General features: G+C 41.5%; 1 protein-coding gene across 3 annotated transcripts; it reads left to right on the top strand.

Annotated features, from left to right (window-relative positions):
* The first annotated feature begins 538 nt into the window (after positions 1-538).
* si:dkey-33c9.6 (active breakpoint cluster region-related protein) lies at positions 539-13,795 on the top strand. Of its 3 annotated transcripts, none has more exons than XM_035148375.2 (23): positions 539-785; positions 1,067-1,173; positions 1,769-1,873; positions 3,065-3,292; positions 4,655-4,762; positions 4,849-4,903; positions 4,980-5,032; positions 5,179-5,316; positions 5,441-5,562; positions 5,926-6,076; positions 6,164-6,280; positions 6,376-6,451; positions 7,850-7,945; positions 8,100-8,171; positions 8,285-8,382; positions 8,693-8,794; positions 9,278-9,441; positions 9,687-9,826; positions 10,494-10,628; positions 11,086-11,191; positions 11,278-11,395; positions 11,849-11,946; positions 12,515-13,795. In XM_035148375.2, exons 1-23 carry the CDS (start codon positions 560-562, stop codon positions 12,558-12,560), a joined length of 2,661 nt encoding a protein of 886 aa, XP_035004266.2. In that variant the 5' UTR covers positions 539-559; the 3' UTR covers positions 12,561-13,795. The 3 variants fall into 3 exon arrangements, with proteins under 3 accessions (XP_035004266.2, XP_035004265.2, XP_035004267.2); XM_035148374.2 differs by having other exon boundaries at positions 8,097-8,171; XM_035148376.2 differs by having other exon boundaries at positions 8,097-8,171; positions 11,849-11,990.
* Positions 13,796-13,921: the final 126 nt, after the last annotated feature.

Raw genomic sequence — 13,921 nt, 5'->3', positions numbered from 1 at the left:
TACTAAATTGTTAGTTGAAAAATGTTATTCAAGGTACATGCACTTTAGTGTTAAATCCAAAACAAGCTGAGGAGGTTTAACGAGGTTGTGTTTTCAGCTCTTTTCCTGCAGAGGGCAGTGTTGCACCAAGCTTTGGTTTATTTGAACTGATGCTGGATCATAAAGTTGTTTAAAAAATATTTACCAAGCAGGTCTGCTACTCGTTTGATTTACACATATTTCTATTTTATAATTAACTGCGTACAGTTTTTATATTTAGCTATTAACATTTAGTTTCTGTCTATTTTAATAACACTCTGTGAATATTATTAAATGCCTCTTTGAGTATTTCACAATTTCGCTCTTAAAATTCAATATTTTGACAATTTTAACTTCTTACACGTCATCACTCGATATATGTACATTTTTGTACCTTGTGTCTTCATTTCACTAACTGATTAAAGGATATTTAGCAGCAGCTTTTACAATAGGAAATGATCAGTAGCCGATGTGGACATTAACCCATTTGCAGGAAGTAAAGTGCAACTGTGGGACTGGATTTTCACATGTGCTAGCTCTCATGAGTGTGAGCGGGCTTCACACAGAGAGGAAGCTGGGTTTTCCTCTTTTGTGCATCAGCAGTAGAAGAGAGGAAGTTTTGTGTGCGTGTGTGGTGTGTGGGTGTGTGGGTCTGTTCACATGCTGTGTGTCCAGAGCTCAGCCGACACTCCGAGGACGAGACCTCCGAGCTCTGATGGACCTCTACCAGGAGGCCGTGTTTTATCTAGAGACACAAGATGTACCAGGTGAGGGGCATTGTGTTTTGTTATGTGAGGAAAAGGAGGATTTATAAAGCATTTTCTTTTGTCTTTGGGGGGAAAAAACCACACGATAATCCCACATTAAACTGAAAGTAAGAAAGGTTGCTGTTTTTTAAATGCACCAGAACTTTTATTGCTATTTCTAGTTTTCTTTTTGAAAAGTTAAATCCATCTAAGGATGTTTTATTTTATTTGCAACGACAACTAATGTGCACCAACGTAAAAGAGGAAGCAGACATGAGACGTTTTTTGTTGTTGTGCTGTAGTGGAGCCTGGTGCTGCAGTGGAGGCTGGTGTCCTGGAGGAGGATGTGCTCCAGGAGGAGCTGGTGTCTCCTCTCCATTCACAAAGTATGGACTTCCCTGCCATCCCTGTGAGTTCACATTTCTCTCCACTTCAAAAAATGTTCTGCGTCGCTCTGTCGACTGTCTGTAGTTCCTCTTATTCTCCAGGGGACAGTTCAGTCCTTCAGCAGCCTTGTTTTCATGATGCCCATGGGAAGAGTGAGAGGCGGCCAAGGCCACTTTGTGTTTGGTTTGAGATGCAAGTGAAGATGCATCCTAAAACATTTCAATACTGTAGAATAGCTTTTCCAGGTCCTGCGTTTATGCATTTGATTTACAAAAGAAATATTAAAAGAACTTCAACCTCTCGACTATCAATTTACTTGTGTTTCATTGACTGATTTCAAAACTTTGTTCGAAACACAAACAGTTTTTCATAAAAAGAGAGAACTGAGAAGGGGAACAAATTGAGCCCTTATGTTTTGTTTACATTCCATTTGGCTTTGCTTCCTCTTTTCTGTCCCACAGACTGAAACGGGAGCAATGTTTCGCTTTCTGTTGTGCACGAATGACACATTTCACCCGTCAAAAAACTTCTCTATAAGCCACTCGCGTACTGTAAAAAAGTCGTGAAGTGTCTGGAGGATTACAGCAAAAATTGTTGTGATGTTGACTCCGATTCAGAAGTCGTGCAGCCCAGAGGAAATGCTGGAGAGGAGGCTCGTGGTCCTGAAAGGCATCGTGGAGAGTGAGGAGGTGTATCTGAGCGAGCTGGAGGCCCTGCTGACGGTAACACACACACACACACACACACACACACACACACACACACACACACACACACACACACACACACACACACACACACACACACACACACACACACACACACAGGAAAATTAATACTGATTCACACTTTTTATATTTATGGCAATATCTATGTCTATATATACAACTATATCCACATTTAGATGTCTATATACACATCTATTTATCTACGTATATCTGTATCTTATACTCCATTCTTTTCAATTAGAGCTGATGTAGTTAGTGTTTCTCTGGGCTTAAAGTTCAAGTTCACTGTTTTTCTGATAATTATAAAACTTCCTCATGACTCTCACCACACTAAACTTCACCAAGCCATGCTGTGTTTGATTCATTTCAGCTCTTCACGGATATAATTGAGCAGCAGCCACATGCACGTCGTTGGGCCTGTGGTTGGAGTCAATGTCATATGCAGCATTTTTACACATTTGTCGTTCAGCTTCCTTGTTTGAGCCTTAAATCGATTGTTCTCTGTTGGAAATGTAGTCCCCCCCCATTTTTTCTACAACTAATATGATGTTACGGCAAGCAACCAGTCAGCTTAGCTTAGCATAAAGAATGTATACAAGGGGACACAGTACAGTGTATACATTTTTTACCCTATATATAATTAAATTTGACATGTCTAGTGAAATATATCCTCAGCATTTCATTCGTTCGTAAGTGAGAGCAGAAAAATGTCTTCAAGTTTGAGTTGACTCTTGATTAGAGTAGAGATACGTTGTATTGGCAGGAAGTGCTTGGTCAGTTTCTTCTTCTTTTTTTTGTGTTATTAATAGAAACATAAACCCCCATTTCCTCATTCTCTTTCATGACTCATTAGGGAAACGTGAGGATCTAAATCTAAAAACAATGAAATCGTTGATGCTGGGTCTGGTAGTGCTGCGTTTGTTGTAGCTCATCAGTTTGCAAAACGTGTTGTGTTGTTATTTGCCATCAACACTCTATTTTCTATTTTGTCGTTTTGATTCAGCAGTGGAGTGAGTACATGTGTCAAAGATAAAATACGGACACAAACACAAGCTGTAGCTCAAATGAATATGTTCACGTTCCTCACATCCCCCCCGGCCTCTCTCTGTTTTCTCTTGGCCTTTCTCTTTTTGCTTTTGCAGCTCAGTTGTTGTTTAACCTTTTTTTCCCGATTTGTGATTCCAGCCCATGAAGGCTCTGCGGGCCTCGGCTGGGACGTCCCAGCCGGTTCTGTCCAGTCAGCAGGTCCGGACAGTTTTCTACCAGGTGCCCGAGCTCAGAGACATGCACCAAAGCTTCTACTCTGGCCTGAAGGCCCGGCTGAGCGCTCACTGCCACACAGGTCTGGCTGAGCAGAGAGAGACGAGCCACGCGGCCTCCGACCTGACTGTGGGGGACCTGTTTCTGAAAATAGTGAGATTTTGTATTCGTTTACTTCCGATCAACAAAATCCCTCACATGTTCAACACAACGCAGTAACTACAAAATCGATAAATACAATATTTCTTCCCCATTTACCGAAGCCTGAGGTTTAGTCTGAGAGTGCCATGTGTATTCTGCCTGTTCCACCCTTTTCATTGAAGGTTTACAACGTTTACAGTGTGTGAAATTCAAATCCAAGATTATTTGTCTTATGATGTCTTCATCATTCCATCAATTGAAATATTTCAAAATATTAAAATTCTCAATTTTCCTGCACCAAACAGTTCAAAATTAATTTAGTTTCTTACAGTTTAATGCATAAAACCTCACTTGTTTTTACTGTTACATTTTTTTTTTGTCTTTACATATATATATCTCCTACTTGACGTCATCTTTTTTGCTTGTATAAAATTCACAACCACTTTATTAAGAGTCATGAAACTTGTTGAAGTTAAAGGTGCAGCCGTCGTTACGTCATGTGATTCACCTGCTGGTTCCTAACGGCTCCCATTGGACTCACCTGGTTTCTGGGCCACGCCCTGATGTCAACTCATAAAACACCTGAGCACAGGCAGCGCTCTTGATAGATCTTCTTCTTCAGTTGAGTTCAGTGCAGCAGTTTGTGTCGAGAATCGAGGAAACATGGGATCTTTGTTGAGCAAATCTTCACACAGAAGTTGTCTTTTACTCCTCAGGGGATTTTCCTGTTTAATTGAATTCACGCAGCAACTGAACCTGTGAGTATAAGGAGATAATCATGTTGGGAGGCTGTGCTCAGGCCAAAAGTGACAGTCCACTCATTTACACCTGATGAAACCTGCATGTTTCTGAGATTCAGTGTGAACAAATACTTAATATTTAGAGGAAATTGAGAAATCACGAGATGATGCACATAAATAGAAAAGTAGCATTTTCATGTAAAAGTGTAGGGAAGGAAGCAAACTCATCAATCTGAACCAATAGTTTCTGCTTTCCAAACCTAATTTTGTGAAGTTAAATATTATTCTGTTGATTCTGTCATGATGCTATAAAACGTTTAAAATATTTCACCACAGGAATGGTGGAGAAATATGAAACGTTTGAAGATATTTATCTGAAGAATCACAATCCACCTCAAATATCTCATTGGGCCGTGGGTCTTGAACTTTTTTCCCCATCATGCCTCTAAAGAAGCCAAAAAAAGTCATTGAATGCATTGAACAACTATGAAAGAGTAAATATTCTGCCGTGCGACTCAAATGTTTAGGTTGCAAAGGAATTTAAAATGTAGTTGATTATTTCCTGAGAAATCTATATTCTTTAGTTTTAACCAAATATTCATCAGATCCCTTTTGTGCTCTGTCGCTCACTCAGGTGAACCAGATCGGTCTGTACGGTGGATTCATAGAAAACTATGAGGAGGCTGTTGCAATTGTTGGAAAGTGCACACAGTCGGACCCTCGCTTCCGAACTCTGGCCGAGGTAAAAACAACTGGACGGTAAAAGCAGAGTGAATACAGCAATCGTCAGGTATCAGGGTGATGCTCACCAGTTTGTGTGTGTTTCAGAGCATGATGTCGAACAACACTGCAGACAAAGCTCGCACCAAACACACATTTGAAGGTACACATTGTGTTTTTTTTATAGAACCTGACTTGTGTGCTGCTCTATGGTCTGATTGCTGTCTGTTCCTTTCCAGCTCTACTGTATAAACCTTTGGACAGAGTCACCAAGACCACACTTGTGCTGCATGTGAGAAAACACTGACTATTTAATCATGTTAATTTCAAAATGAATGAAACTTCTTAATTATCTCCGATGCTCATCTTTCTAATTGAAGCAGAGAACCACTACTTCCTTGGCATTTCTAAATTCCCAACCTTTCTGTGATCCGGCAGGACCTCCTGAAGACGACGCCAGCGAACCATACAGATCACGTAGCTTTACAGGAAGCTCTGAGATTGTCCCGCAGCTTCCTGTCTGGCGTCAATGAGAGTTCACAGTCCAAACGAGAGGTCACCCTCAGTCACGGCTTGGTGAGGCCCGTCTCCAAGTGCACCCATCCTCAGACGTCCTCCCACACCCGACAACGTGCAGCGTCTGAAGATGTAACACAGAACATATTGTAAATGTGTGTGTGTGTGTGTGTGTCTATCCCAGAGACGTAAGTTGATGCGTGACGGCTTTGTGGTGGACGTGAGCGAGGGGGAACGCAACCTGCGCCACATCTTCCTCTACACTGACCTCCTGCTGTGCACCAGATTCAAACATGCAACCAGAGGGTGAGTGAAACCCCAACGAACACAAGGGCCTGTGGGAAATGTAGTCTCCACAGTTAAACTGTAGCAGTAAGAAAACTGCATGTATGTATCTCCCTTCATCTCAGATGTTTGTAACAGTCTGGTGTTTCCTAACCAGAGGAAACCTAAATGTTAGCTAAGTTGGTTAACGGGTAGATAGTTAAAATATATATTTAAAGTATCGTGGGAAAGGAGTTAATTAGCTAAATGCAATGGATACATATTTAAAAACATGATAAACTAATAATAAATGTGTTTTGCAGTTTCAAAATAAGATAAAAGTACTCTCAGTAACATGCATTATGTTGCTATGAGATAAACTTTGAGTTTGTGTGTGTGTTCCAGGAAGCAGGACCAGTACAGGTTCTGCTGGTATCTTCCTCTCGCTGGTCTCAAACTGCGCTGGTCCTCAGATCATGAACCGGACACACGCCTCCGCCTACAAGCCATAAGAACCAAGATGTTCGTCCTCCGGCACCAGCTGCAGCAACAAGCAGTAGGTTTAATACCCAGATACAGACGTGTGTGTGTGACCTTTCAAACAGACGTTTAGAAATGTAAACGTGTGTTTGTGGGTGTGAAGGGATCCAGAGGCCTGATGGCGGCGGCTCGTACCCGGAAGAAACTGGAGCAAACGGAGCTGATGCTGCTCACACAGTCGCCTCTTTATAGACTGGAGCTGCACAGCCCCAGTGGAAAGGTACACACACACAAACGTCCTGTCACTCCCTGTGTCACCAGAAGGAAATGCAGCTAAACCATAAGAGCGTCATCTGTTTTCTTTTCTTTCTGCAGAGTCACAATGTCCTCCTCCCCTCCTTGTATGAGCTTGAAGAATGGAGAGAAGCCGTTCATAAACTCACCACACAGAGTAAGTTCACAGCTGCTGACTGGTCTGGAGTCCGTTAATATACAAGTTCTGCATTTTCTGTTTCAAAAATTCCGTTTTTATGTTCATGTTTTATATTGTTCACGCCCATTTCTGTGTTTGTTTGTGCAAAATAACTCAACGATGCATTGACACATTTTCACCAAACGTGGTAGTAATATTCCTCGGGAGGGTATTTCTAGATGATTACCTTTTGGAGCAAATAGGTCAAAGGTCAAGCGCGTGGTCAACGAATTGCTGTGTAACAGAATCTGAAGCTTGTATTAATTCCTGATCATATATGATATCACAAGTAAAAATCGTGAAAGTCTTTGTACAGAGTCGCTGTATGAACGTGTGCATGAATGGGTGAATGTGACTTGTGTAATTAAGCACTTTTGATAAGACTGGAAAATGTTTCTTTGAATACAATTTATTTATTTAGATCGAAAAAATTATTTATGATCATAGACGTATGCATGACATCATCATGGCGTCAGTACGATGTGGGGGTTTCCTACATAAGGAGAGCTCAAACGTGTGTGTTGAGCATTGTAGTGTTGAGAAATGTGCAGATTGCACCACCGTTACTACAGTTGTGTGTTGTAATAGTGTGTTTGTGGGAATCCTTGTGTAAAACCCTGTTTATAATGTCACTACTGTCGTGTTTTTTTTTGTGTACAGTTGTTAATTATTAAAAAAGAAATACGATCTTCAGCTTATTTAGATTAACTAATCATTTGTCATCATATGGTATGAATGATGATGCTAGCGATCCAGCTAGCTATTTAGCTAGGGAGGGCTGTCTAGCATTGGTTTAACAGGTTTAAAGTTTATTAATACTGGTTGTGATTTGCAATGGTGGTGATAATGTTAAATTAAACAAAACATCTGCATCCTCCGTCAAGGAGGTTGTGTTTTTCGCCTGCGTTTGTTTGTTTGCTAGTTTGCAGGGTTATGCAAAAAACTATTCAACCAATGTCCATTTAATTTTGTGGAGGGGTGAGGTGCGATCCAGGGAAGAGCCAATTAAATGTTGGTGCAGATTAGGGGGTGGATCTAGGAGTTTTTTTTTGTTTTCACTGTCTTTAACATTGCGATTTTTCAACATTTTTGTTAATTATGTGTGAATCTTGATGAATGAAATTGTGCCATTTGGTGCAGATCCAAATACAAATCTGGATCTAGTGACTTTAATGTGGTTTCATGTCATATTTGTTGTTCTAGTTTTCACTAATTTCCTTTTCTCTGTAAAATGAACCTACAACAGCTCTTTGCTGCATTTAAAACTGTCTGTCCCACCTTGCATTGATAACAAGCCTCTCAACAGTAACTAGTGTGATGTGATGCTGTTTTTCTTTCTCTTATCACTGATTATTCTCGACGTGTGTTGTCTGTCAGACATAGAAACGGTCCCTCCAGACCTGCTCACTCTCACCAGTACATGTGTGAAACTGAGGATGACTCAGCAGCCGCCGCTACAGTCCTCCAACCCCGGTACGACCACATCACATCCTGTGTCTGAAATCAAATACGCCGACGGCTTTCGCTTCTGATCTCTTTCCACACTTTCTACGACTTTCTCATCTTTCACTTGAGCTCAGGACGATAAAATCCTCCGGTTATTTTTGTCTCTCTGTCTCACCAGTAGAGAACGAGGCCTCATTGTGTGGGACTCTGAGCGTCGCGGTTCACTCTGCCTGTGGCCTGCAGCAACCGGCCTGTATGTACACACAAGTTTTCATTTATAAAGAGAGAGAATTATAAATTTGCCTCCATCTGAAAGGAGAATAGTTTAATAATGTGGTGATTGATCTGGTTTTCCGCTCCTTTCAGGTGTGTATGTGTGCCTGGAAGTGGACGGCTATGACTTTTATGATAAACAGGCCCAGACGCACTCTTCAGTCCAAAGCATCAACCCACAATGGGACCAGGTCAGACTCTGACACCTTTTAAAACACATGAATCCTTAAATTAAAAAAAAACGCAAACACTGTCTTGTGGTCAGATCCACTTTGACACAGTTGGTAGATGATTCAGTCCGAGTGGCTGAAAGACGTCTTTGTGTCTAGACAGCATCTGACATGATGTCAGGCCTCGGTTGAACTCCCGGGGGATTAAAGCGTCTGCAGGGTGGCCGAGCTTTAAACATGATCAGCGGCAGTAAAGTCTTGCTCTAAATCCAAGTGGAAGCCACAAGTGAGAGACTTGCGGTGTTAATGATGTCTCGTCCATATCCAACAGGAGCTGTCGTTCCAGGTGGACGGGGCTCAGAACCTCAGGGTGATCTGTGTGAGTCAGTCTGACAGACAGGACGACGCTGTCCTGGGAAAAACTGCTCTCAAGGTACGAAGCTACTCAGGAGCTTCAGCTTAGTGTCCTCAAGTGTCAATGCAAAGAAAATAGAAAATAATGAAATGGACAAGCGTTAAATACTGTATATCAATTTATATCATCAATGGATCAATTAACTGTATTTAAAGATGGATGACATGACAGTTCCCCAAGAGCTGTGTCTCAATTAAGGGGCCACGTCTTTCGTCTGTTGTTTTCAGCTTGTTCTGAAAAAGAATTGTTGCTGCTTTTAAAATATGCAAAAAAGGAAAGTATAATAGTTCCTGCTGCAGGTTGAGGATATGACTGAAATGTTTCCTTTTACCTGCAGAAGCATCATGTTGACTGTGTGTAGAAAGTGTCTGTTAAAAAGCAGAACCGTGGAAAAAAAACGAGCCGAGACCACAGTTCACTTCCAGAGTATTTGTTTCTATCCACGATATAAATCTAAACATTTGCCTTCACACTGATTTATACATATTTGTGTTTTTCCAGCTGGAGTCTAAATCCCTGAGTAAGCGATGGAGGAGACAGACGCTGCAGTTCGGCCGAGTGGAGGTGACCGTGTCCCTGAGGTACAGTCCCCACCCGCTGGAGCCGCCCAGCTCCACGGCCCCACACCTCCCCATCTTCTGTGTCCCCATTGAAACCGTGGCGCAGTAAGTTCCTGCCAGTCCGTCTGTAACACTTGACATTTAAAGCTGCAGCTCAGATTAAAGTTTTATTCGCCTGCCGAGGCTTTTTACGAAGCTAGTTTCGGGGAAGTGAGGCGATTTATTTCGTGGCACTGTGAGAGAAGCAGGAGTGCGTCAAGAACGGAGTCTGAAATGAAATGAATCAAACTGATGCGTTAAACATCTGAGGAGGGGGGTTTTAATTCTCGATACTTGTAATTCTCTGCCAGACAGGAGGGGGCGCTGGTTCCCCGTCTGGTGCGGTGCTGTGTGGAGGAGGTGGAGCGGAGGGGCCTGGCCGAGGTGGGAATCTACAGGATTTCAGGGAGCGCCAGTGAAATCAACACGCTCAAGGCTGCGTTCGACAGCAGTAAGAAAACACACAGTAAAACATCGGTTTCTGGGTATTTAAGACTCGTCCACTGCTTGAAACAACAGGAGATTGTCACATAAAAGTTAGAAATCAGGGGCCAAAAAGTCGGGAACTTCTTTAAGGCTTCGTCCAAAATGAAATATACGGACAATCTGTCCTCTCTTGACAGTTTTCCCGTAGTATCACATTATCAAACTAAAGCAAATAGCCATAAAGAGGCTTTGGGAATGAATTCATTGGTGCTCAGTGGCCATTTTATGTCAAATTCACGCTGAGGCACAACCACTTGATTGCCATGAAAACCGGTAGAAGCATTCACGCCCACTGGAGGATGAAATCAGTTGTGGCAGAGTTTTGATTTGGTTATATGACGGAACATCTGCAAAAATAATGGGGTTCCCATTTCATGGTTAGTGCTATTTAGCATCTGTTGGCATGCAAGCACTTAAATCTGCTGAAGCATGTTGGCACTGACCTTGTTGGAGCCAAAAAGTGATGCCAACGTGCCTTGATCGCCCCCTGGTGGCTGGCTGGAGTATACGTCATAACCCCTGACCTCCTCCATGTTAACAAATGGGACATGGCCCAAAATAAAATGCATGTGAAATGAAATTTTCTAAAAGATGGCCTCTGTCATTTTCTAATCCTCGTCTGCCCCGTTCAGATCTGCGTGAAGCTGTAACCAGGCTGAGAAGCATCGAGGTGAACGTGGTCTCTGGTGTTCTCAAGCTGTACCTGAGAGAACTGCCCGAGTCGCTCATACCCACTGAGCTGTTCCACACGCTGGCCAGGACGCTGGGTAAGAACCACTTAAACCTGAAAGATCCATGTGTACAGTTACCTCTTGTTTATATAGACACTTATAAATCCTGATACTTCAATATCTGTTTGCTGAACTTTTATTTTACACCGTCAACAATCCAGTAAATATGTGAAAATGTTTGAATTTCACAAATAATCTGTTTATTCCGTGTAATTAAATTCGATATATTTGATTGTATTTGTGTTTTCCATCTATTTGTCACATTTCTATGTCATGAGGAATAGATCACATCTTGGGAAGCATTTATAGTTTTTGGGGAATTTGTATAAAGTGACCAATAAAAGATTTATGTCACATCAGTGTCTTTTCAAAAAGGATATTTTCCCAGCTTGTTTGACATAAGATTTAAAGCTGAAGGATAAAGGCCTCAACGCTGCTCAATGAATCCTGAAGGCCCCTCAGCTCAACTGCATGTGAACTGTTCCCCCTCCAGACATCCAGGACATGAACTCGCGTCTCGTCTCCATGCTGTCCCTGCTGCAGTCCTGTCCCGACACCAAGCGCTGCACCTTCCTCTACCTCATGCACCACCTGCAACGGTCCGAGTCAGACAGCAACACATGCATCTCACCTCGTGGTTCAACTTGAAATGATTTTAAACGTTTTCTCCTCCATGTTTCTCCAGAGTGTCCGAGAGGCAACACGTCAACAAGATGTCTCTGCTGAACCTGGCCACAGTGTTTGGTCCCAGCCTGTTACGCCCCCCTGTGGCTGTGAATATCTCCCATCAGGTGGTGGTGCAGGTGGGGGTGAAGCACTCAGACAATCAAAATACAATCTTTTATAATTTTTTTTATACAGTTAAATGTTCCGTGTTGTTTATTTTATAATATCTTCCCCACAAAGCCGGTAATAAAATGATGACAGGGAAATATGGAAATACTAAATTATTGTTTAGTCCAAATGAAATGTATTAAACCTAATATGAACATACATATTAAAACAAATGGATAGATAGATAGATAGATAGATAGATAGATAGATAGATGGGTAAATGGAAGGATTCATATGAAATCAGTTAATTGATTTTTACCACTGGAGTTTTACCTTAAACAGTTATTAAACATTGCGTTATGTATCACAAAAGGTGTTCTCCGATTATCTGTATTTAATCAAGCATTGGTTTAAAGATTTGAATTTATACTTTAATAAACAACTCCTGTGTGTGTGTGTGTCTGTGTGTGTGTGTGTTTCAGGTCCAGGTGGTTCACTGCTACCTGCAGTGCAACAACCTCCCTGAAGCCCAGGTCTCTGTGCCACATGACCCTGAAGACGATGACGAGACCACCCACACGTGAGACCACCCTCAGTGTCCCGGCTGACAGGAAAATCCTAATTGTGTGTGTAAAAATAAAATTCTGTGCAAGAACTGTAAGACAATAAATATATTTATTGATGAAAATATGGTATGTTTCGTTACCTTTGATATTTCCTGTTTTTTTTAAATAAATTTAGTACAATTATATCAATACAGTGGACATGTGAAATCAAAACAATTTTTTTTTTATGCTGCAATAATTCTCTAATTCTCTGTTGCCTTTTAATCAAATTTTAAATTCGTACAATCAAATGACAATCCGTCCCTGTAGTAGTTGCGTCAAACTTTCAATCATATTTTAAACAGCCCAGTTGTCTTGGGGGAAATTAAATAAAAAATGTCTTTAGTTTTTTGGGCTATTAATCCTTGTCAGCTTAAAAGGTAAGAAGCATTTATGACCTGGAAACAGACTTTGAGAAAATAGTTTCCACTCTGTACATTTACTGTTATTATCTACAATAGAGGTTAATCTGAAGTGAATAGAACCACTTGATCAACAGTCTGTCACTGACCGTAACGTATTGTTTTTAATATCTGCACCCAGGCCTCCTCAGACAGCAGATGGACTCCGGCAGCTCCAAGTAACGTGACGCTGAAATGTGGTTGAGGAAAAATCAGGGGCGCAGATGTTGTAGAAAGGTCAGAGGTCGCCTCCCCGAGCCTGAAATCCAATCAGTTACGGTTCAAATCCAACTAGACGGAGTTCAACACGAAGTGTACGCCCCATAAAAACCCTACACACACACGGTGAGTTGAAAACCAACACACACGGCCCGTGGTCGACCCATCCACACCACACAAGGGAGTCTCTTTTCAACCCCGCCACCTGGGCAGGCCGGGCTAGTGTTACCCCCCCAACCTTTTACCCCAAAAACCCCCCTCAGTCGTTTGATCGCTAATCCTGGACCCCCAGTCCAGCCCTGCCCTCCCAGTGCTAACCCACTGTATGTGGATGCCATAACAACATCCAGAACAAGTCTCAAACTGGAAGGAGGAGGTGGGATCAGCCTGTTGCCCCTTGGCGTCATAAATCACCTGTCCCCTCCGACACGATGGCTGCCAAAATACGGTTCCGCTCGGCGACTACAAAGACAGAATGAGGTTCCCATTGCAGACTACAAAGCCGAGGAAGGCCGGAGCCGTTTGTGACTGAAGACTGGAACAGACGACTGGTCGACACCTGGGACTGGTGGGAAAGTTTTTATGGGAGAAGTCGGTTTCTGGTCCTGTGACAGCACGAGTTCCACTGGCAGATTTACATTTCCCATCACCTCATCAAAGATATTATACAGGAACTTCACAAATACTTACGTTCTGACTGGTAGTTATTTGCATGAGGCTATTTTTTACGTAATATGACCTTTTTTTTCTTGTTTAGGAGTTTTTGAAATACGTCTCCTTAGTTTTATGAAAAACTTTGCTCTTAGTTGCACTAATAATGAGACATTAAACTCCTTAAACTCACTAACAAACCATCGAGGGCCTTTAACAAATGCATTTACCTCAAGTTACAATTTTCCAGTTATGTTTCTACATAGAATAGATTTTCCAAAGTTTGATCTCATGGATTATGACATTGTTTGCAATCTATTTTATTTAAGATTCTTCACACTTGTGTTTATCTTACTTTTTTGAAAATTATTCCAGAAGTGGAGCTGAATTAAATATGTTTTTTATTATCTTGGATTCCTAACTTAAGTGTATTTTCCGCACTATATTTATATTTTATATCTGAATTTTATTCATGTTTTTATATCTAATCTGTGCTAATCCGAATTTCTCCGTCCTGCTGGTGACCATCAAAATAAAAGTCTGGTCAAATAGTGTCTCATCTCATGGATTATTATTCTTTTGGATCTTTTAACAGACTTTGTGAATATGCAAACACCAATATACAATGTTTATTTTTTTTATATAGTAGACTATTAAAGAAATATCAACATGTACAATT

Source organism: Hippoglossus stenolepis, chromosome 23 (genome assembly GCF_022539355.2).
Source record: "Hippoglossus stenolepis isolate QCI-W04-F060 chromosome 23, HSTE1.2, whole genome shotgun sequence".
Taxonomy (NCBI): domain Eukaryota; kingdom Metazoa; phylum Chordata; class Actinopteri; order Pleuronectiformes; family Pleuronectidae; genus Hippoglossus; species Hippoglossus stenolepis.
This window is presented reverse-complemented; position numbering and strand designations above follow the sequence as displayed.

Bases quoted from the DNA above. Each gene is read 5' to 3' on its own strand.
- si:dkey-33c9.6 (XM_035148374.2), top strand. From the start codon at position 560: ATGAGTGTGAGCGGGCTTCACACAGAGAGGAAGCTGGGTTTTCCTCTT. The intron at 6,281-6,375 runs GTACACACACAC...TTCTTTCTGCAG, and splicing joins TGCACAGCCCCAGTGGAAAG to AGTCACAATGTCCTCCTCCC. The intron at 8,172-8,284 runs GTATGTACACAC...CGCTCCTTTCAG, and splicing joins TGGCCTGCAGCAACCGGCCT to GTGTGTATGTGTGCCTGGAA.